This window comes from Pseudophryne corroboree, chromosome 6 (genome assembly GCF_028390025.1).
Source record: "Pseudophryne corroboree isolate aPseCor3 chromosome 6, aPseCor3.hap2, whole genome shotgun sequence".
NCBI lineage: Eukaryota > Metazoa > Chordata > Amphibia > Anura > Myobatrachidae > Pseudophryne > Pseudophryne corroboree.
In genome coordinates, this window is record NC_086449.1 from 6,395,257 (window position 1) to 6,420,192 (window position 24,936).

General features: G+C 51.3%; 1 protein-coding gene across 3 annotated transcripts in view; it reads right to left on the reverse strand.

Moving 5' to 3' along the window:
* Positions 1-24,936, reverse strand: part of LRCH4 (leucine rich repeats and calponin homology domain containing 4) — a 129,440-nt gene that overhangs the window by 51,045 nt on the left and 53,459 nt on the right. For 2 of the 3 annotated variants that reach the window (XM_063930709.1, XM_063930707.1), the window contains exons 8-13: positions 17,518-17,605; positions 16,814-16,908; positions 15,647-15,708; positions 15,119-15,280; positions 14,955-15,005; positions 9,495-9,531 (exon numbers count right to left, since the gene is read on the reverse strand). In XM_063930709.1, coding sequence (XP_063786779.1) covers positions 9,495-9,531; positions 14,955-15,005; positions 15,119-15,280; positions 15,647-15,708; positions 16,814-16,908; positions 17,518-17,605 — 495 coding nt within the window. The remainder of the gene's footprint in view (positions 1-9,494; positions 9,532-14,954; positions 15,006-15,118; positions 15,281-15,646; positions 15,709-16,813; positions 16,909-17,517; positions 17,606-24,936) is intronic. The other variant, XM_063930708.1, reaches the window with a different exon arrangement.

Sequence of the window (24,936 nt, forward strand, 5' to 3'; positions counted from 1 at the left end):
TGTCTCCTGCGGAGCCGCTATTCCCCATGGTCCTTTCAGGAACCCCAGCATCCACTAGGACGATAGAGAAATCTTATTTTCTCTAACGTCCTAGTGGATACTGGGGACTCCGTAAGGACCATGGGGATTATACCAAAGCTCCCAAACGGGCGGGAGAGTGCGGATGACTCTGCAGCACCGATTGAGCAAACAATAGGTCCTCCTCAGCCAGGGTATCAAACTTGTAGAACTTTGCAAACGTATTTGAACCTGACCAGGTAGCAACTCGGCATAGCTGTAATGCCGAGACCCCTCGGGCAGCCGCCCAAGAAGAGCCCACCTTCCTAGTGGAATGGGCTTTCAATGATTTTGGCTGCGGCAATCCAGCCACAGAATGAGCCTGCTGAATCGTGTTACAGATACAGCGAGCAATAGTCTGCTTTGAAGCAGGAGCACCCAGCTTGTTGGATGCATACAGGATAAACAGCGAGTCCGTTTTCCTGACTCTAGCCGTTCTGGCTACATAAACCTTCAAAGCCCTGACCACATCTAGTAACTCGGAATCCTCCAAGTCACGAGTAGCCACAGACACCAAAATAGGTTGGTTCATATGAAAAGATGAGACCACTTTTGGCAGAAATTGTGGACGTGTCCTCAATTCCGCTCTATCCATATGGAAAACCATATATGGGCTTTTATGAGACAAAGCCGCTAATTCTGACACACGCTTAGCCGAAGCCAAGGCTAATAGCATGACCACCTTCCACGTGAGATATTTCAACTCCACTGTTTTCAGTGGTTCAAACCAGTGTGATTTCAGGAAACTCAACACCACGTTAAGATCCCAAGGTGCCACTGGAGGCACAAAAGGAGGCTGAATATGCAGCACTCCTTTCACAAACGTCTGAACTTCTGGCAGAGAAGCCAACTCCTTTTGAAAGAAAATGGAAAGGGACGAAATCTGGACCTTAATTGAGCCTAACTTCAGGCCCAAATCCACTCCTGACTGAAGTAAGTGAAGGAAACGGCCCAGCTGGAATTCCTCTGTAGGAGCATTCCTGGCCTCACACCAAGAAACATATTTTCGCCATATCCGGTGATAATGTTTAGCTGTCACGTCCTTCCTAGCCTTTATCAGCGTAGGAATGACCTCCTCCGGAATACCCTTTTCTGCTAGGATCCGGCGTTCAACCGCCATGCCGTCAAACGCAGCCGCGGTAAGTCTTGGAAGAGACAGGGTCCCTGTTGCAACAGGTCCTGTCTTAGAGGAAGAGGCCACGGATCCTGTGAGCAATTCTTGCAGATCTGGATACCAAGTCCTTCGTGGCCAATCTGGAACAATGAGAATTGTTCTAACTCCTCTTTTTCTAATTATCCTCAGTACCTTGGGTATGAGAGGAAGAGGAGGAAATACACAGACCGACTGGAACACCCACGGTGTCACCAGGGCGTCTACAGCTACCGCCTGAGGGTCCCTTGACCTGGCGCAATAGCTCTGTAGCTTCTTGTTGAGGCGTGACGCCATCATGTCTATCTGTGGTAGTTCCCACCGACTTGTAATCTGTGTGAAGACTTCTTGATGAAGTCCCCACTCTCCCGGGTGGAGGTCGTGCCTGCTGAGGAAGTCTGCTTCCCAGTTGTCCACTCCCGGGATGAACACTGCGCTTACGTGATTCTCCGCCCAGCGAAGAATCCTGGTGGCTTCCGCCATCGCCACTCTGCTCCTTGTGACGCCTTGGCGGTTTACATGAGCCACTGCGGTTATGTTGTCTGACTGAATCAGAACCGGTTGGTCGCGAAGTAGGGACTCCGCTTGACGTAGGGCGTTGTATATTGCCCTTAGTTCCAGGATGTTGATGTGAAGGCAAGTCTCCTGACTTGACCACAGGCCTTGGAAATTTCTTCCCTGTGTGACTGCCCCCCACCCCCGGAGGCTTGCATCCGTGGTCACCAGGATCCAGTCCTGAATGCCGAATCTGCGGCCCTCCAGAAGGTGAGCACTCTGCAGCCACCACAGGAGAGACACCCTGGCCCTGGGGGATAGGGTGATTAACCGATGCATCTGAAGATGTGATCCGGACTATTTGTCCAGGAGATCCCATTGAAAGGTCCTCGCATGATGCCACCATCTTTCCCAGGACTCGTGTGCAGTGATGCACCGACACCTTTTTTGGTTTTAATAGGTCTCTGACCAGTGTTCCTGAGCCTTCTCCATCGGGAGATAAACCCTCTTCTGGTCTGTGTCCAGAATCATGCCCAGGAAGGGCAGATGAGTCGTAGGAATCAACTGCGACTTTGGAATATTCAGAATCCAGCCGTGCTGTCCTAACCCTTCCAGAGAGCGTGCTACGCTGATCAGTAACTGCTCTCGTGACCTCGCTTTTATGAGGAGATCGTCCAAGTATGGGATAATTGTGACCCCTTGCTTCCGCAGGAGTACCATCATTTCTGCCATCACCTTGGTAAATATTCTCGGTGCCGTGGAGACCAAACGGCAACGTCTGAAATTGGTAATGACAATCCTGTACCACAAATCTGAGGTACGCCTGATGAGGTGGATAAATGCATCCTTTATGTCCAGAGTGGCAGAGACACCATAAAATCCCCCCCTTCCAGGCTTGCGATGACCGCTCTGAGCGATTCCATCTTGAACTTGAACCTTTTCAGGTATATGTTCAGAGATTTTAAATTCAATATGGGTCTGACCGAACCGTCCGGTTTCGGTACCACAAACATGGTCGAATAATAACCCTTCCCTTGTTGAAGGAGGGGAACCTTTACCACCACCTGTTGAAGATACAATTTGTGAATTGCAGCTAACACAATTTCCCTCTCTATGGGGGAAGCTGGCAGGGCCGATTTGAGGTAACGGTGAGGGGGCATCTCTTCGAATTCCAGCTTGTATCCCTGAGACACAATCTCTATTGCCCAGGGATCCACCTGGGAGTGTACCCACTTGTGGCTGAAATTTCGGAGACGCACCCCCACTGGGCCTAGCTCCGCCTGTGTAGCCCCAGCGTCATGCGGTGGATTTAGTGGAAGCCGGGGAGGACCTCTGTTCTTGGGAACTAGCTGTATTGTGCAGCTTCTTTCCTCTACCCCTGCCTCTGGCAAGAAAGGACGCACCGCTGACTTTCTTGCCTCTTTGTGATGGAAAGGACTGCATTTGGTAATACGGTGCTTTCTTAGGTTGTGAGGAAACATATGGCAAAAAATTTGACTTTCCAGCCGTAGCTGTGGAGACCAGGTCCGAGAGACCCTCCCCAAACAATTCTTCACCCTTGTAAGGTAAAACCTCCATGTGCCTTTTTGAGTCGGCATCGCCTGTCCATTGCCGAGTCCACAGGACCCTTCTGGCAGAAATCGACATAGCATTTATTCTAGAGCCCAGTAGACTAATGTCTCTTTGAGCATCTCTCATATATATGACAGCGTCTTTTATATGCCCCAGGGTCATTAATATAGTATCCTTGTCCAAGGTATAAAGTTCCTCAGATAAGGTATCCGTCCATGCTGCTACAGCTCTACACACCCAGGCCGACGCAATTGCCGGCCTTAGTAAGGTACCTGAATGTGTATAAATGGACTTCAGGGTACCCTCTTGCTTTCTATCCGCAGCATCTTTTAGGGTGGCCGTATCCTGTGACGGCAGGGCTACCCTCTTGGACAAGCGTGTTAAAGCTTTGTCCACCCTAGGGGAGGATTCCCAGCGTAACCTGTCCGTTGGCGGGAAAGGATACGCCATAAGCATCCGTTTGGAAATCTGCAGTTTTTTATCTGGAGATTCCCAAGCCTTTTCACATAACTCATTTAGTACATGTGAGGGGGGAAAGGTCACCACCTGCCTTTTTTCCCCATACATATGAACCCTCTTGTCAGGGACTGGGGTTTCCTCTGTGATGTGCAACACATCCTTAATTGCTATAATCATGTAACGGATGGCTTTAGCCAATTTAGGCTGTAACTTTGCATCATCGTAATCGACACTGGAGTCAGAATCCATGTCGGTATCTGTGTCAACAATTTTGGGATAGTGGGCGCTTCCGAGACCCTGACGGCCTCTGCGACATCGGATCAGGCACGGGCTGAGACCCTGACTGTCCTAAGGCTTCAGCTTTATCCAACCTTTTATGCAAGGAATTAACATTATCATTTAAAACCTTCCACATATCCATCCAATCAGGGGTCGGCGTCGGCGACCCCACATTCATTTGCTCCCGCTCTGCTTCCACATAGCCTTCCTCGTCAAATATGTCAACACAAGCGTACCGACACACCACACACACAGGGGATGCTCTTTTTGAAGACAGTTCCCCCACAAGGCCCTTTGGAGAGACAGAGAGAGAGTATGCCAGCACACACCCCAGCGCTATATGTCCCAGGAATCACACAGTAACTTAGTGTTAACCCAGTAGCTGCTGTATATGATGTTTTTGCGCCTAATTATGTGCCCCCCCCTCTCTTTTTACCCTCTTCTACCGTGTAACTGCAGGGGAGAGCCTGGGGAGCTTCCTCTCAGCGGAGCTGTGGAGAAAATGGCGCTGGTGAGTGCTGAGGAAGAAGCCCCGCCCCCTCAGCGGCGGGCTTCTGTCCCGCGTTTCTGCACACTATTATGGCGGGGGCTCATACATATATACAGTGCCCAACTGTATATATGTGTAACTTTTGCCAAGAGGTCCTAATTGCTGCCCAGGGTGCCCCCCCCCTGCGCCCACAGTGACCGGAGTATGTGAGGTGTGTGGAGCAATGGCGTACAGCTGCAGTGCTGTGCGCTACCTCAGTGAAGACTGGAGTCTTCTGCCGCCGATTTCGAAGTCTTCTTGCTTCTTTCACCGGCTTCTGTCTTCCGGCTCTGTGAGGGGGACCGCGGCGCGGCTCCGGGATCGGACGACAAAGGGTGAGATCCTGTGTACGATCCCACTGGAGCTAATGGTGTCCAGTAACCTAAGAAGCAGGACCTATCTGCAGAGAGTAGGGCTGCTTCTCTCCCCTCTGTCCCACGACGCAGGGAGTCTGTTGCCAGCAGAGCTCTCTGAAAATAAAAAAACCTAACAAAATACTTTCTTATAACAAGCTCAGGAGAGCTCACTGAACAGCACCCAGCTCGTCCGGGCACAGATTCAAACTGAGGTCTGGAGGAGGGACATAGAGGGAGGAGCCAGAGCACACCAGAATCCAAATTCTTTCTTAAAGTGCCCATGTCTCCTGCGGAGCCCGTCTATTCCCCATGGTCCTTACGGAGTCCCCAGCATCCACTAGGACGTTAGAGAAATCATGTTTTAAACATTTCTTTTCATATGTCATAGGAATTTTCCTTCCTTTCTAAACACTGCCTATTGGTCAGATGGATGACTCGGGGGCGGGAGAAGAGGCAGTAAGGCATAAATGGACCCCGGGCAGGCAAATATTCCAGTGTCCGCTGTATCCCAGGATCCAACACAAATCTCTGTATTCATTCATTGCACCAGGAAAACCTCAGCGTCTCCCCTAAGCATAGGACACCAATAAACCGCCTGTCCGCAGCCGCTGAGTCACAAGTTACAGCCTCCCCATCACAGAAGCCGGCTCTCTCCCACTATATACAGCCGCAGACCTATCCCCTATCACAGAAACCAGCTCTCTCCCACTATATACAGCCGCAGACCTGTCCCTTATAACAGAAGCCGGCTCTCTCCCACTATATACAGCCGCAGCCCTATCACAAAACCCGACTCTCTCCCACTATATACAGCCGCAGACCTGTCCCTTATCACAGAACCCGGCTCTCCCACTATATACAGCCGCAGACCTGTCCCTCATCACAGAACCCGGCTCTCTCCCACTATATACAGCTGCAGACCTGTCCCTTATCACAGAACCCGTCTCTCTCCCATTATATATAGCCGCAGACCTGTCCCTTATGACAGAACCCGGCTCTCTCCCACTATATACAGCCGCAGACCTGTCCCCTATCACAAAACCCAGCTCTCTCCCACTATATACAGCCGGAGACCTGTCCCTCATCACAGAACCCAGCACTCTCCCACTATATATAGCCGCAGACCTGTCCCTTATGACAGAACCCGGCTCTCTCCCACTATATACAGCCGCAGACCTGTCCCTTATCACAGAACCCGGCTCTCTCCCACTATATACAGCCGCAGACCTGTCCCTTATCACAGAACCTGGCTCTCTCCCACTACATATAGCCGCAGACCTGTCCCTTATCACAGAACCCGGCTCTCTCCCACTATATACAGCCGCAGACCTGTCCCTTCTCACAGAACCCAGCTCTCTCCCACTATATACAGCCGGAGACCTGTCCCTCATCACAGAACCCGGCTCTCTCCCACTATATATAGCCGCAGACCTGTCCCTTATGACAGAACCCGGCTCTCTCCCACTATATACAGCCGCAGACCTGTCCCTTCTCACAGAACCCAGCTCTCTCCCACTATATACAGCCGGAGACCTGTCCCTTATCACAGAACCTGGCTCTCTCCCACTACATATAGCCGCAGACCTGTCCCTTATCACAGAACCCGGCTCTCTCCCACTATATACAGCCGCAGACCTGTCCCTTCTCACAGAACCCAGCTCTCTCCCACTATATACAGCCGGAGACCTGTCCCTCATCACAGAACCCGGCTCTCTCCCACTATATACAGCCGCAGACCTGTCCCCTATCACAGAACCCGGCTCTCTCCCACTATATATAGCCGCAGACCTGTCCCCTATCACAGAACCCGTCTCCCTCCTACTATATACAGCCGCAGACCTGCCCCTTCTCACAGAACCCGGCTCTCTCCCACTATATACAGCCGCAGACCTGTCCCTCATCACAGAACCCGGCTCTCTCCCACTATATACAGCCGCAGACCTGTCCCTTCTCAGAGAACCCGGCTCTCTCCCACTATATACAGCCATGGACACGTCCCTTATCACAGAACCCGGCTCTCTCCCACTATATATAGCCGCAGACCTGTCCCTTCTCACAGAACCCGGCTCTCTCCCACTATATACAGCCGTGGACACATCCCTCATCACAGAACCCGGCTCTCTCCCACTATATACAGCCGCAGACCTGTCCCTTATCACAGAACCCGGCTCTCTCCCACTACATACAGCCGCAGACCTGTCCCTTATCACAGAACCCGGCTCTCTCCCACTATATACAGCCGCAGACCTGTCCCTTATCACAGAACCCGGCTCTCTCCCACTATATACAGCCGCGGACCTGTCCCTTATCACAGAACCCGGCTCTCTCCCACTATATACAGCCGCAGACCTGTCCCTTATCACAGAACCCGGCTCTCTCCCACTATATACAGCCGCAGACCTGTCCCTCATCACAGAACCCGGCTCTCTCCCACTATATACAGCTGGAGACCTGTCCCCTATCACAGAACCCGGCTCTCTCCCACTATATACAGCCGCAGACCTGTCCCTCATCACAGAACCCGGCTCTCTCCCACTATATACAGCCGCAGACCTGTCCCTTCTCAGAGAACCCGGCTCTCTCCCACTATATACAGCCGCAGACCTGTCACTTCTCAGAGAACCCGGCTCTCTCCCACTATATACAGCCGCAGACCTGTCCCTTATCACAGAACCCGGCTCTCTCCCACTATATACAGCCGCAGACCTGTCCCTTATCACAGAACCCGGCTCTCTCCCACTATATACAGCCGCAGACCTGTCCCTTATCACAGAACCCGGCTTTCTCCCACTATATACAGCAGCATACCTGTCCCCTATCACAGAACCCGGCTCTCTCCCACTATATACAGCCGCGGACCTGTCCCTTATCACAGAACCCGGCTCTCTCCCACTACATACAGCCGCAGACCTGTCCCCTATCACAGAACCCGGCTCTCTCCCACTATATATAGCCGCAGACCTGTCCCTTCTCACAGAACCCGGCTCTCTCCCACTATATACAGCCGGAGACCTGTCCCTTCTCACAGAACCCAGCTCTCTCCCACTATATATAGCCGCAGACCTGTCCCTCATCACAGAACCCGTCTCTCTCCCACTATATACAGCCGCAGACCTGTCCCTTATCACAGAATCCGTATCTCTCCCACTATATACAGCCGCAGACCTGTCCCCTATCACAGAACCCGGCTCTCTCCCACTATATACAGCAGCATACCTGTCCCCTATCACAGAACCCGGCTCTCTCCCACTATATACAGCCGGAGACCTGTCCCTCATCACAGAACCCGGCTCTCTCCCACTATATACAGCCGCAGACCTGTCCCTTATCACAGAACCCGGCTCTCTCCCACTATATATAGCAGCATACCTGTCCCTTCTCACAGAACCCGGCTCTCTCCCACTATATACAGCCGGAGACCTGTCCCTTCTCACAGAACCCGGCTCTCTCCCACTATATACAGCCGCAGACCTGTCCCTTATCACAGAACCCGTCTCTCTCCCACTATATACAGCCGCGGACCTGTCCCTTCTCACAGAACCCGGCTCTCTCCCACTATATACAGCCGCAGACCTGTCCCTTATCACAGAACCCGGCTCTCTCCCACTATATACAGCCGCAGACCTGTCCCCTATCACAGAACCCGGCTCTCTCCCACTATATACAGCCGGAGACCTGTCCCTTATCACAGAACACGGCTCTCTCCCACTATATACAGCCGGAGACCTGTCCCCTATCACAGAACCCGGCTCTCTCCCACTATATACAGCCGCAGACCTGTCCCTTCTCACAGAACCCGTCTCTCTCCCACTATATATAGCCGCAGACCTGTCCCTTCTCACAGAATCCGTCTCTCTTCCACTATATACAGCCGCAGACCTGTCCCTTATCACAGAACCCGGCTCTCTCCCACTACATACAGCCGCAGACCTGTCCCTTATCACAGAACCCGGCTCTCTCCCACTATATACAGCCGCAGACCTGTCCCTCATCACAGAACCCGTCTCCCTCCCACTATATACAGCCGCAGACCTGTCCCTTCTCACAGAACCCGGCTCTCTCCCACTATATATAGCCGCAGACCTGTCCCCTATCACAGAACCCGGCTCTCTCGCACTATATACAGCCGCAGACCTGTCCCTTATCACAGAACCCGGCTCTCTCCCACTAGATACAGCCGGAGACCTGTCCCTCATCACAGAACCCGGCTCTCTCCCACTATATACAGCCGCAGACCTGTCCCTTATCACAGAACCCGGCTCTCTCCCACTATATACAGCCGTGGACACGTCCCCTATCACATAACAAGGCTTTCCAGATATATAACCAGGCTCACTCCCACTATATACAGCCACGGACATGTCCCCTATCACAGAACACAGACCTCCAGGTAGACCCCAAGTTATGGATCTTCTCCCCCCTAAAGCCACACACACGTATCCCAGCACCCCAACACAGCAAGCAACAACAGCTCTCCAATAATTATACATCTCGCCCTTCCATGCGTCCCGATGCCTGTGACACAGAGGGGCATCTACCTAATGCCAAGTCTGTGCCTACATCACCAAACACATTACCCGTGTGTTCCCACAGTTACCTGACTCCGGCCTCTGGTGCAGTTATCAGACGGGCCACTAGATGGGGAACAAAGACACTGTATTACACATCACAAGTATTTTCAGATCATAGATTCAGGGTTTCTGTAAATCATTCCTAGTAGTCGACAATCACTGCATAAATATCACATAATGCAACACACAAATCCCGTGTACTGTATGTGTGGGTCTACGGATGATGGGAGTTATTCTCCTGGTGTCAGTATACTCCTTTCCCCATACACACGCTGTATTATAGCCTGCCACTCACTGGCCTCTCCAGCCTGGGACACTTATTCAGCGCTGTCAGTATACTCCTTTCCCCATACACGCTGTATTATATCTCACCACTCACTGGCCTCTCCAGCCTGGGACACTTATTCAGCACTGTCAGTATACTCCTTTCCCCATACACAAGCTGTATTATAGCCTATCACTCACTGACCTCTCCAGCCTGGGACACTTATTCAGCGCTGTCAGTATACTCCTTTCCCCATACACGCTGTATTATATCTCACCACTCACTGGCCTCTCCAGCCTGGGACACTTATTCAGCGCTGTCAGTATACTGCTTTCCCCATACATACGCTGTATTATAGCCTGCCACTCACTGGCCTCTCCAGCCTGGGACACGAATTCAGCGCTGTCCGTATACTGCTTTCCCCATACGCTGTATTATAGCTGCCACTCACTGGCCTCTCCAGCCTGGGACACTTATTCAGCGCCGTCAGTATACTGCTTTCCTCATACACACGCTGTATTACAGCCTGCCACTCACTGACCTCTCCAGCCTGGGACACTTATTCAGCGCTGTCAGTATACTGCTTTCCCCATACACACGCTGTATTATATCTGCCACTCACTGACCTCCCCAGCCTGGGACACTTATTCAGCGCTGTCAGTATACTCCTTTCCCCATACACACGCTGTATTATAGCTGCCACTTACTGACCTCTCCAGCCTGGGACACTTATTCAGCGCTGTCAGTATGCTCCTTTCCCCATACACACGCTGTATTATATCCTGCCACTCACTGACCTCTCCAGCCTGGGACACTTATTCAGCGCTGTCAGTATACTGCTTTCCTCATACACACGATGTATTATAGCTGCCACTCACTGGCCTCTCCAGCCTGGGACACTTATTCAGCGCTGTCAGTATACTGCTTTCCTCATACACACGCTGTATTATAGCTGCCACTCACTGACCTCTCCAGCCTGGGACACTTATTCAGCGCTGTCAGTATGCTCCTTTCCCCATACATACGCTGTATTATAGCTGCCACTCACTGACCTCTCCAGCCTGGGACACTTATTCAGCGCTGTCAGTATACTCCTTTCCTCATACATACGCTGTATTATAGCTGCCACTCACTGACCTCTCCAGCCTGGGACACGAATTCAGCGCTGTCAGTATACTCCTTTCCCCATACACACGCTGTATTATATCTCACCACTCACTGGCCTCTCCAGCCTGGGACACTTATTCAGCGCTGTCAGTATACTGCTTTCCCCATACACACGCTGTATTATATCTCACCACTCACTGGCCTCTCCAGCCTGGGACACTTATTCAGCGCTGTCAGTATACTGCTTTCCCCATACACACGCTGTATTATAGCCTGCCACTCACTGGCCTCTCCAGCCTGGGACACTTATTCAGCGCTGTCAGTATACTCCTTTCCTCATACATACGCTGTATTATAGCTGCCACTCACTGACCTCTCCAGCCTGGGACACTTATTCAGCGCTGTCAGTATGCTCCTTTCCCCATACACACGCTGTATTATAGCCTGCCACTCACTGGCCTCTCCAGCCTGGGACACTTATTCAGCGCTGTCAGTATACTCCTTTCCTCATACATACGCTGTATTATAGCTGCCACTCACTGACCTCTCCAGCCTGGGACACTTATTCAGCGCTGTCAGTATACTCCTTTCCTCATACATACGCTGTATTATAGCTGCCACTCACTGGCCTCTCCAGCCTGGGACACTTATTCAGCGCTGTCAGTATACTGCTTTCCCCATACAGACGCTGTATTATATCTCACCACTCACTGGCCTCTCCAGCCTGGGACACTTATTCAGCGCTGTCAGTATACTGCTTTCCCCATACACACGCTGTATTATAGCTGCCACTCACTGACCTCTCCAGCCTGGGACACTTATTCAGCGCTGTCAGTATACTGCTTTCCCCATACACACGCTGTATTATAGCTGCCACTCACTGACCTCTCCAGCCTGGGACACTTATTCAGCGCTGTCAGTATACTGCTTTCCCCATACACAAGCTGTATTATAGCCTGCCACTCACTGGCCTCTCCAGCCTGGGACACTTATTCAGCGCTGTCAGTATACTGCTTTCCCCATACACACGCTGTATTATAGCTGCCACTCACTGACCTCTCCAGCCTGGGACACTTATTCAGCGCTGTCAGTATACTGCTTTCCCCATACACACGCTGTATTATAGCTGCCACTCACTGACCTCTCCAGCCTGGGACACTTATTCAGCGCTGTCAGTATACTGCTTTCCCCATACACAAGCTGTATTATAGCCTGCCACTCACTGGCCTCTCCAGCCTGGGACACTTATTCAGCGCTGTCAGTATACTGCTTTCCCCATACATACGCTGTATTATATCTCACCACTCACTGACCTCTCCAGCCTGGGACACTTATTCAGCGCTGTCAGTATACTCCTTTCCTCATACATACGCTGTATTATAGCTGCCACTCACTGGCCTCTCCAGCCTGGGACACTTATTCAGCGCTGTCAGTATACTGCTTTCCCCATACAGACGCTGTATTATATCTCACCACTCACTGGCCTCTCCAGCCTGGGACACTTATTCAGCGCTGTCAGTATACTGCTTTCCCCATACACACGCTGTATTATAGCTGCCACTCACTGACCTCTCCAGCCTGGGACACTTATTCAGCGCTGTCAGTATACTGCTTTCCCCATACACGCTGTATTATATCTCACCACTCACTGGCCTCTCCAGCCTGGGACACTTATTCAGCGCTGTCAGTATACTGCTTTCCCCATACAGACGCTGTATTATATCTCACCACTCACTGGCCTCTCCAGCCTGGGACACTTATTCAGCGCTGTCAGTATACTGCTTTCCCCATACACACGCTGTATTATAGCTGCCACTCACTGACCTCTCCAGCCTGGGACACTTATTCAGCGCTGTCAGTATACTGCTTTCCCCATACACAAGCTGTATTATAGCCTGCCACTCACTGACCTCTCCAGCCTGGGACACTTATTCAGCGCTGTCAGTATACTGCTTTCCCCATACAGACGCTGTATTATATCTCACCACTCACTGGCCTCTCCAGCCTGGGACACTTATTCAGCGCTGTCAGTATACTGCTTTCCCCATACACACGCTGTATTATAGCTGCCACTCACTGACCTCTCCAGCCTGGGACACTTATTCAGCGCTGTCAGTATACTGCTGTCCCCATACACACGCTGTATTATAGCTGCCACTCACTGACCTCTCCAGCCTGGGACACTTATTCAGCGCTGTCAGTATACTGCTTTCCCCATACACACGCTGTATTATATCTCACCACTCACTGGCCTCTCCAGCCTGGGACACTTATTCAGCGCTGTCAGTATACTGCTGTCCCCATACACACGCTGTATTATAGCTGCCACTCACTGACCTCTCCAGCCTGGGACACTTATTCAGCGCTGTCAGTATACTGCTTTCCCCATACACACGCTGTATTATATCTCACCACTCACTGACCTCTCCAGCCTGGGACACTCATTCAGCGCTGTCAGTATACTCCTTTCCCCATACACACGCTGTATTATATCTCACCACTCACTGACCTCTCCAGCCTGGGACACTTATTCAGCGCTGTCAGTATACTGCTTTCCCCATACACACGCTGTATTATAGCTGCCACTCACTGGCCTCTCCAGCCTGGGACACTTATTCAGCGCTGTCAGTATACTCCTTTCCCCATACACACGCTGTATTATATCTCACCACTCACTGGCCTCTCCAGCCTGGGACACTTATTCAGCGCTGTCAGTATACTGCTTTCCCCATACACACGCTGTATTATAGCTGCCACTCACTGACCTCTCCAGCCTGGGACACTTATTCAGCGCTGTCAGTATACTGCTTTCCCCATACACGCTGTATTATATCTCACCACTCACTGGCCTCTCCAGCCTGGGACACTTATTCAGCGCTGTCAGTATACTGCTTTCCCCATACAGACGCTGTATTATATCTCACCACTCACTGGCCTCTCCAGCCTGGGACACTTATTCAGCGCTGTCAGTATACTGCTTTCCCCATACACACGCTGTATTATAGCTGCCACTCACTGGCCTCTCCAGCCTGGGACACTTATTCAGCGCTGTCAGTATACTGCTTTCCCCATACACACGCTGTATTATAGCTGCCACTCACTGGCCTCTCCAGCCTGGGACACGTATTCAGCGCTGTCAGTATACTGCTTTCCCCATACACACGCTGTATTATAGCTGCCACTCACTGACCTCTCCAGCCTGGGACACTTATTCAGCGCTGTCAGTATACTGCTTTCCCCATACACACGCTGTATTATAGCTGCCACTCACTGACCTCTCCAGCCTGGGACACGTATTCAGCGCTGTCAGTATACTGCTTTCCCCATACACACGCTGTATTATAGCTGCCACTCACTGACCTCTCCAGCCTGGGACACTTATTCAGCGCTGTCAGTATACTGCTTTCCCCATACACACGCTGTATTATAGCTGCCACTCACTGGCCTCTCCAGCCTGGGACACTTATTCAGCGCTGTCAGTATACTGCTTTCCCCATACACACGCTGTATTATAGCTGCCACTCACTGGCCTCTCCAGCCTGGGACACTTATTCAGCGCTGTCAGTATACTGCTTTCCCCATACACACGCTGTATTATAGCTGCCACTCACTGACCTCTCCAGCCTGGGACACTTATTCAGCGCTGTCAGTATACTGCTTTCCCCATACACACGCTGTATTATAGCTGCCACTCACTGGCCTCTCCAGCCTGGGACACGTATTCAGCGCTGTCAGTATACTGCTTTCCCCATACACACGCTGTATTATAGCTGCCACTCACTGACCTCTCCAGCCTGGGACACTTATTCAGCGCTGTCAGTATACTGCTTTCCTCATACACACGCTGTATTATAGCTGCCACTCACTGACCTCTCCAGCCTGGGACACTTATTCAGCGCTGTCAGTATACTGCTTTCCTCATACATACACTGTATTATATCCTGCCACTCACTGACCTCTCCAGCGCTGTCAGTATACTCCTTTCCCCATACACACGCTGTATTATATCTCACCACTCACTGGCCTCTCCAGCGCTGTCAGTATACTCCTTTCCCCATACATACGCTGTACTATATCTCACCACTCACTCATTCAGGGCAGCCAGGAAACTTACTTGGCCATATCACTCTGAGGGGAATACGTGCAGGGTGGGTTTCTCTGCAGGCTGGAAATAATACAGAATACAATGACACAAGTGGACTGGCCCCGCCGGACAATGAGCAGGCTGCTGTATTCCCGGCCACATGGATGAGCAGATGTGCAATGTGCAGCGCTCACCTCTCCTTCCTATCCACAGAAGGTCTCCGCAGGTTCTCCTGCCTCTGCTGAAGCTGCTGCTGCCGCTCTCTCTCCTTCCAGATAAGCAGCGTCTCCGGCCTGCGCCTCTCTTCCGTGGGGTGGTCTGACCTGGCACACAGCGTCGGCGGAGGGGGCTCTGGACTGTATGTAAAGAGCAAACGCTTGTATGTAAAACACAATAGCTTGGGGCAGCAAAGCAGTGATGCCAAGGATGTGGGTGGCAGAAATGCCCCTTTACCCTTGTGCGGGCAAGACGTCATACATGCAGTATATCCACCTCTGAATCAGACAGATAGCCCTCCCAATGGCAACACTAAGACAATCTGACGTGGGCGGAGTTATCACCCTCGCCGGTGTCTGAGGACCATTGCAAAAACTGATGGGCGGAGTTACACTAGCCCAGGAGGAGGAGTTGTACTGTCACAGTGGCCCACCTTCCCCTGGCAGAGACGGCACGGCAGGAAGTAAGGATGGAGCAGGTATGTTCTTGTATCGGGAGACACTTACCTACAGACCAGAGTCTTGTCCTCTGTCCTCGGTGTAGAATGTAGGTCAGGTTTTCGCTTATCCTGAGATAAAGAACAGGGAACAATTAGAAGCAGCCTCTGACAATTACAGTACAGTAATAACCATATGGGATATATATAAGGTGGGATAATAGCAGTGGCGGATCCAGCGGGGGGCGATGGGGGCAATCTCCCCCCATAACACACAGAGCCAACCTAGCCCACCTGCTGTTAGAAGCAGAGGTCGCGTTGTGGGATCTGGCCGGGAGTCCGGGACTTGGCCACGCTGAGACGGCGGCGCCGCAGGGTGATCGCGGGAGCTGGTGGTGCCGGCCGGCTTCTGGCCACGCTAGCCACTGCAATGCTAAGAAAATGCCAGGTGGGCGGGGGAGCTGCGGGCGCCGGTGGCGACTTGGGGGTCCAGACTCCAACGTACGGGCTGGAAGCAGGATACGAGTCCAACAGCACCAGCTGTAAGGTACGGTTTTATGGGGGTGCACAGTGCCGGCTGGCCGGGAGACAGGGGGGAGTTGCTAGGACAGAAGTGGCGGCATATGGATGACTGCGCTGGGGGTGGTAGGGGGGGCTGCTGTTGCCTCAGTTCCTGGCTGTATGGAAGGGTATTGACTAGGGAGTCAGTGCCAGCTGTATGGGGGAGAGAAGGAGTTGCACGGTGCTCACAGCTCTGGTGGGGAGCGCTGAACTCCAGACTCTCCCTCCTGCCGCCAGCAGGATCAGGTAATGCTGGAGAGAGGTGCTTGTCACAAGAGTAGGTGGACGCTGCTGGTTTTTATTTATTTTGTTCTATTTCTTGTTAATTAATATTCAATTTATTTCCCCCACCACCATTTTTGTTGAAAATGGGCGGGGCAGAACTAAGTGGGAGGAGCTATGCCTAGATGGGAGGAGTTCATATTCTTGAACTGCTCCCCCCTAAAAGTAAAAGTCTAGATTCGCCAATGGATAATAGTGTCACACACACACACACACACACACACACACACACACACACGCGACTCCTAGCTAGGCACAGACTCAGTCACGTCTTCATACCAAGCCCCTCCCCGGTGTCTATCAGTGCAAGGATGAAGCACACCTGTCCTGGCTTATCGCCACTGGGGCCATCTCTGATTCAGGCCCATAGGTTCAGTATAGAACGGTCTCTTACTTGGGGGGTTACGACCATCTGGAGGCCGGTGTCCGACTTCTCTTCATCTTCCTCGTTTGTGCAGTCTGTGAAGTGCGGCTGCTCACCGTCTCCATCTGTCGCAGACAATGAGGTCAGCTGAGTATGAATCAGTCATGGTCAGTAATTACTAACAAGCGTGTGACTTTCCGTCTGTATACTGCCGGTTAGGAAAGGTCTTCTATACTGCACAAGAGAGACGTGGGATCAGACTGCGAGACGGACGATGGATTCCAGGGTATAGAACATTTCCTAACGCGCAGGCATTACGCCGCCTCTGCGAGTCCTTACAGCTGGTACCCTGATTATTTGGTGGAGCAAGCAGAAAATAGCCAATGCGGGACTTTTCCTTACAGCTGGTACCCTGATTATTTGGTGGAGCAAGCAGAGTATAGCCGATGCGGGATTTTTCCTTACAGCTAGTACCCTGATTATTTGGTGGTGCAAGCAGAGAATAGCCGATGCGGGACTTTTCCTTACAGCTGGTACCCTGATTATTTGGTGGAGCAAGCAGAGAATAGCCGATGCGGGACTTTTCCTTACAGCTGGTACCCTGATTATTTGGTGGTGCAAGCAAGAGAATAGCCGATGTGGGACTTGCCGGTAGGCTGCAGCAAGGAGGTCTATTTTAAATGTAGAGGTCGGCAGTAGAACCACAGACGAGTCACCTATACGCTGTCACTTACCTCCGCCGTTGACCTTCTCTCTGAACTGCCGGGTGTCTTTGCTCAGACTGGAAACTCTGAAGGAAAGGTCCGACTGCTCATCTGCGGACTGAGAGACAACCGGATTTACTGTATATTACGCCACTGTGTAGAATCGCACCTTAGTGCACAGAATGCAGTACCTCCGTCCCCTCTATGTAACACAGGTGAGGAACATAAAGGATTGGGGACGCGGTGCCCGCTGATAGCATCAGTAACTCGAGTAATAACTGCAGATACCATGGACGTCCCTGGCGCAGAGGGGTCCTGTTCCTTGGGGCAATTAGGTAAAAATAAGAATTTACTTACCGATAATTCTATTTCTCGTAGTCCGTAGTGGATGCTGGGGACTCCGTAAGGACCATGGGGAATAGCGGCTCCGCAGGAGACAGGGCACAAAAGTAAAAGCTTTAGGATCACCTGGTGTGCACTGGCTCCTCCCCCTATGACCCTCCTCCAAGCCTCAGTTAGGATACTGTGCCCGGACGAGCGTACACAATAAGGAAGGATTTTGAATCCCGGGTAAGACTCATACCAGCCACACCAATCACACTGTACAACCTGTGATCTGAACCCAGTTAACAGCATGATAACAGCGGAGCCTCTGAAAAGATGGCTCACAACAATAATAACCCGATTTTTGTAACAATAACTATGTACAAGTATTGCAGACAATCCGCACTTGGGATGGGCGCCCAGCATCCACTACGGACTACGAGAAATAGAATTATCGGTAAGTAAATTCTTATTTTCTCTGACGTCCTAAGTGGATGCTGGGGACTCCGTAAGGACCATGGGGATTATACCAAAGCTCCCAAACGGGCGGGAGAGTGCGGATGACTCTGCAGCACCCAATGAGAGAACTCCAGGTCCTCCTCAGCCAGGGTATCAAATTTGTAGAATTTTGCAAACGTGTTTGCCCCTGACCAAGTAGCAGCTCGGCAAAGTTGTAAAGCCGAGACCCCTCGGGCAGCCGCCCAAGATGAGCCCACCTTCCTTGTGGAATGGGCATTTACATATTTTGGCTGTGGCAGGCCTGCCACAGAATGTGCAAGCTGAATTGTACTACACATCCAACTAGCAATCGTCTGCTTAGAAGCAAGAGCACCCAGTTTGTTGGGTGCATACAGGATAACAGCAAGTCAGTTTTCCTGACTCCAGCCGTCCTGGAAACCTATATTTTCAGGGCCCTGACAACATCTAGCAACTTGGAGTCCTCCAAGTCCCTAGTAGCCGCAGGTACCACAATAAGCTGGTTCAGGTGAAACGCTGACACCACCTTAGGGAGAAACTGGGGACGAGTCCGCAGCTCTGCCCTGTCCGAATGGACAATCAGATATGGGCTTTTGTGAGACAAAGCCGCCAATTCTGACACTCGCCTGGCCGAGGCCAGGGCCAACAGCATGGTCACTTTCCATGTGAGATATTTCAAATCCACAGATTTGAGCGGTTTAAACCAATGTGATTTGAGGAATCCCAGAACTACGTTGAGATCCCACAGTGCCACTGGAGGCACAAAAGGGGGTTGTATATGCAGTACTCCCTTGACAAACTTCTGGACTTCAGGAACTGAAGCCAATTCTTTCAGGAAGAAAATCGACAGGGCCAAAATTTGAACCTTAATGGACCCCAATTTGAGGCCCATAGACACTCCTGTTTGCAGGAAATGCAGGAATCGACCGAGTTGAAATTCCTCCGTGGGGGCCTTCCTGGCCTCACACCATGCAACATATTTTCGCCAAATGCGGTGATAATGTTGTGCGGTCACCTCCTTCCTGGCTCTGACCAGGGTAGGGATGACCTCTTCCGGAATGCCTTTTCCCTTAGGATCCGGCGTTCAACCGCCATGCCGTCAAACGCAGCCGCGGTAAGTCTTGGAACAGACATGATCCTTGCTGAAGCAAGTCCCTTCTTAGTATCTCTTGAAGTTCCGGGTACCAAGTCCTTCTTGGCCAATCCGGAGCCACGAGTATAGTTCTTACTCCTCTCCGTCTTATAATTCTCAGTACCTTGGGTATGAGAGGCAGAGGAGGGAACACATACACCGACTGGTACACCCACTGTGTTACCAGAGCGTCCCAGCTATTGCCTGAGGGTCTCTTGACCTGGCGCAATACCTGTCCAGTTTTTTGTTCAGACGGGACGCCATCATGTCCACCTTTGGTCTTTCCCAACGGTTCACAATCATGTGGAAGACTTCCAGATGAAGTCCCCACTCTCCCGGGTGGAGGTCGTGCCTGCTGAGGAAGTCTGCTTCCCAGTTGTCCACTCCCGGAATGAACACCGCTGACAGTGTTATCACATGATTTTTCGCCCAGCGAAGAATCCTTGCTGCCATTGCCCTCCTGCTTCTTGTGCCGCCCTGTCTGTTTACGTGGGCGACTGCCGTGATGTTGTCCGACTGGATCAGCACCGGTTGACTTTGAAGCAGAGGTCTTCCTAGGCTCAGAGCATTGTAAATTGCCCTTAGCTCCAGTATATTTATGTGGAGAGAAGTCTCCAGACTTGACCACACTCCTTGGAAATTTCTTCCCTGTGTGACTGCTCCCCAGCCTCTCAGGCTGGCATCCGTGGTCACCAGGACCCAGTCCTGAATGCCGAATCTGCTGCCCTCTAGTAGATGAGCACTCTGCAGCCACCACAGAAGAGACACCCTTGTCCTTGGAGACAGGATTATCCGCTGATGCATCTGAAGATGCGATCCGGACCATTCGTCCAGCAGATCCCACTGAAAAATTCTTGCGTGAAATCTGCCGAATGCAATCGCTTCGTAAGAAGCCACCATTTTTCCCAGGACTCTTGTGCATTGATGCACTGACACTTGGCCTGGTTTTAGGAGGTTTCTGACTAGCTCGGATAACTCCCTGGCTTTCTCCTCCGGGAGAAACACCTTTTTCTGGACTGTGTCCAGAATCATCCCTAGGAACAGCAGACGTGTCGTCGGAATCAGCTGCGATTTTGGAATATTTAGAATCCACCCGTGCTGTCGTAGAACTACTTGAGATAGTGCTACTCCGACCTCCAACTGTTCTCTGGACCTTGCCCTTATCAGGAGATCGTCCAAGTAAGGGATAATTAAGACGCCTTTTCTTTGAAGAAGAATCATCATTTCGGCCATTACCTTGGTAAAGACCCGGGGTGCCGTGGACAATCCAAACGGCAGCGTCTGAAACTGATAGTGACAGTTCTGTACCACGAACCTGAGGTACCCTTGGTGAGAAGGGCAAATTGGGACATGGAGGTAAGCATCCTTGATGTCCAGGGACACCATATAGTCCCCTTCTTCCTGGTTCGCTATCACTGCTCTGAGTGACTCAATCTTGATTTGAACCTTTGTAAGTGTTCAAAGATTTCAGATTTAGAATAGGTCTCACCGAGCCGTCTGGCTTCAGTACCACAATATAGTGTGGAATAATACCCCTTTCCTTGTTGTAGGAGGGGTACTTTGATTATCACCTGCTGGGAATACAGCTTGTGAATGGCTTCCAATACCGCCTCCCTGTCGGGGGGAGACGTTGGTAAAGCAGACTTCAGGAACCTGCGAGGGGGAGACGTCTCGAATTTCCAATCTGTACCCCTGGGATACTACTTGTAGGATCCAGGGGTCCACTTGCGAGTGAGCCCACTGCGCGCTGAAACTCTTGAGACGACCCCCCCACCGCACCTGAGTCCGCTTGTACGGCCCCAGCGTCATGCTGAGGACTTGGCAGAAGCGGTGGAGGGCTTCTGTTCCTGGGAAGGGGCTGCCTGCTGCAGTCTTCTTCCCTTTCCTCTACCCCTGGGCAGATATGACTGGCCTTTTGCCCACTTGCCCTTATGGGGACGAAAGGACTGAGGCTGAAAAGACGGTGTCTTTTTCTGCTGAGATGTGACTTGGGGTAAAAAAGGTGGATTTTCCAGCTGTTGCCGTGGCCACCAGGTCCGATGGACCGACCCCAAATAACTCCTCCCCTTTATACGGCAATACTTCCATGTGCCGTTTGGAATCTGCATCACCTGACCACTGTCGTGTCCATAAACATCTACTGGCAGACATGGACATCGCACTTACTCTTGATGCCAGAGTGCAAATATCCCTCTGTGCATCTCGCATATATAGAAATGCATCCTTTAAATGCTCTATAGTCAATAAAATACTGTCCCTGTCACGGGTATCAATATTTTCAGTCAGGGAATCCGACCAAGCCACTCCAGCGCTGCACATCCAGGCTTAGGCGATCGCTGGTCGCAGTATAACACCAGTATGTGTGTATATACTTTTTAGGATATTTTCCAGCCTCCTATCAGCTGGCTCCTTGAGGGCGGCCGTATCTGGAGACGGTAACGCCACGTTTTTTGATAAGCGTGTGAGCGCCTTATCCACCCTAGGGGGTGTTTCCCAACGCGCCCTAACTTCTGGCGGGAAAGGGTATAACGCCAATAATTTTCTATCGGGGGAAACCCACGCATCATCACACACTTCATTTAATTTATCTGATTCAGGAAAAAATAAGAATTTACTTACCGATAATTCTATTTCTCGTAGTCCGTAGTGGATGCTGGGAACTCCGTAAGGACCATGGGGAATAGCGGCTCCGCAGGAGTCTGGGCACATCTAAAGAAAGCTTTAGGATCACCTGGTGTGCACTGGCTCCTCCCCCTATGACCCTCCTCCAAGCCTCAGTTAGGATACTGTGCCCGGACGAGCGTACACAATAAGGAAGGATTTTGAATCCCGGGTAAGACTCAAACCAGCCACACCAATCACACTGTACAACTTGTGATCTGAACCCAGTTAACAGCATGATAATAGAGGAGCCTCTAGAAAAGATGGCTCACTACAGCAATAACCCAAATTTTTTTGGTAACAATAATTATGTACCAGTATTGCAGACAATCCGCACTAGGGATGGGCGCCCAGCATCCACTACGGACTACGAGAAATAGAATTATCGGTAAGTAACTTCTTATTTTCTCTGACGTCCTAGTGGATGCTGGGAACTCCGTAAGGACCATGGGGATTATACCAAAGCTCCCAAACGGGCGGGAGAGTGCGGATGACTCTGCAGCACCCAATGAGAGAACTCCCGGTCCTCCTCAGCCAGGGTATCAAATTTGTAGAATTTTACAAATGTATTTGCTCCTGACCAAGTAACTGCTCGGCAAAGTTGTAAAGCCGAGACCCCTCGGGCAGCCGCCCAAGATGAGCCCACCTTCCTTGTGGAATGGGCTTTTACAGATTTTGGCTGTGGCAGGCCTGCCACAGAATGTGCAAGCTGAATTGTACTACAAATCCAACGAGCAATAGTCTGCTTAGAAGCAGGAGCACCCAGCTAGTTGGGTGCATACAGTATAAACAGCGAGTCAGATTTCCTGACTCCAGCCGTCCTGGAAACATATATTTTCCGGGTCCTGACAACGTCTAGCAACTTGGAGTCCTCCAAGTCCCTAGTAGCCGCAGGCACCACAATAGGTTTGGTTCAGGTGAACGCTGAAACCACCTTAGGGAGAAACTGAGGACGAGTCCTCAATTCCGCCCTGTCCGAATGGAAAATCAGATAAGGGCTTTTACAGGATAAAGCCACCAATTCTGACACGCGCCTGGCCCAGGCCAGAGCCAACAGCATGACCACTTTTTCTGTGAGATATTTTAACTCCACAGATTTAAGTGGGTCAAACCAATGTGACTTTTGGAACCCAAAAACCACCTTGAGATCCCAAAGTGCCACTGAAGGCACAAAAGGAGGCTGTATATGCAGTACCCCTTTAACAAACGTCTGAACTTCAGGGACTGAAGCTAGTTCTTTTTTGGAAGAAAATCGACAGAGCCGAAATTTGAACCTTAATGGACCCCAATTTCAGGCCCATAGATACTCATGTTTGCAGGAAATGTAGGAATCGACCCAGTTGAATTTCCTCCGTCGAGCCTTACTGGCCTCGCACCACGCAACATATTTTCGCCAAATGCGGTGATAATGTTTTGCGGTTACATCCTTCCCGGCCTTGATCAGGATAGGGATGACTTCATCCGGAATGCCTTTTTCCTTCAGGATCCGGCGTTCAACCGCCATGCCGTCAACGCAGCCGCGGCAAGTCTTGGAACAGACAAGGTCCCCGCTGAAGCAGGTCCCTTCTTAGAGGTAGAGGCCACGGATCCTCCGTGAGCATCTCTTGAAGTTCCGGTTACCAAGTCCATCTTGGCCAATCCGGAGCCACTAATATAGTGCTTACTCCTCTCCATCTTATCAATCTCAGTACCTTGGGTATGAGAGGCAGAGGAGGGAACACATACACTGATTGGTACACCCACGGTGTTACCAGAGCATCTACAGCTATTGCCTGAGGGTCCCTTGACCTGGCGCAATACCTGTCGAGTTTTTCCCAACGGTTTATAATCATGTGGAAGACTTCTGAGTGAAGTCCCCACTCTCCCGGGTGGAGGTCGTGCTGAGGAAGTCTGCTTCCCAGTTGTCCACTCCCGGAATGAAAACTGCTGACAGTGCTATCGCATGGTTTTTCGCCCAGCGAAGAATCCTTGCAGCTTCTGCCATTGCCCTCCTGCTTCTTGTGGCACCGTGTCTGTTTACGTGGGTGACTGCCGTAATGTTGTCCGACTGGATCAACACCGGCTGTCCTTGAAGCAGAGGTCTTGCTAAGCTTAGAGCATTGTAAATGTCCCTTAGCTTCAGGATATTTATGTGAAGTGATGTCTCCAGGCTTGACCATAAGCCCTGGATATTCCTTCCCTGTGTGACTGCTCCCCAGCCTCGCAGGCTGGCATCCGTGGTCACCAGGACCCAGTCCTGAATGCCGAATCTGCGGCCCTCTAGAAGATGAGCACTCTGCAACCACCACAGGAGGGATACCCTTGTCCCTGGTGACAGGGTTATCCGCTGATGCATCTGAAGATGCGACCCGGAACATTTGTCCAGTAGGTTCCACTGGAAAGTCTTGCGTGGAATCTGCCGAATGGGATTGCTTCGTAGGAAGCCACCATTTTTACCCAGAACCCTTGTGCATTGATGCACTGAGACTTGGTTCGGTTTTAGGAGGTTCCTGACTAGCTCGGATAACTCCCTGGCTTTCTCCTCCGGGAGAAACACCTTCTTTCTGGACTGTGTCCAGGATCATCCCTAGGAACAGAAGACAAGTCGTCGGAACCAGCTGCGAATTTGGAATATTGAGAATCCAATCGTGCTGCCGCAACACTACCTGAGATAGTGCTACACCGATCTCCAACTGTTCCCTGGATCTTACCCTTATCAGGGAATCGTCCAAGTAAAGGATAACTAAAATTCCCTTCCTTCGAAGGAATATCATCATTTCGGTCATTACTTCAGTAAAGACCCGGGGTGCCGTGGACCATCCCTACGGCAGCGTCTGAACTGATAGTGACAGTTCTGTACCACCACCTGAGATACC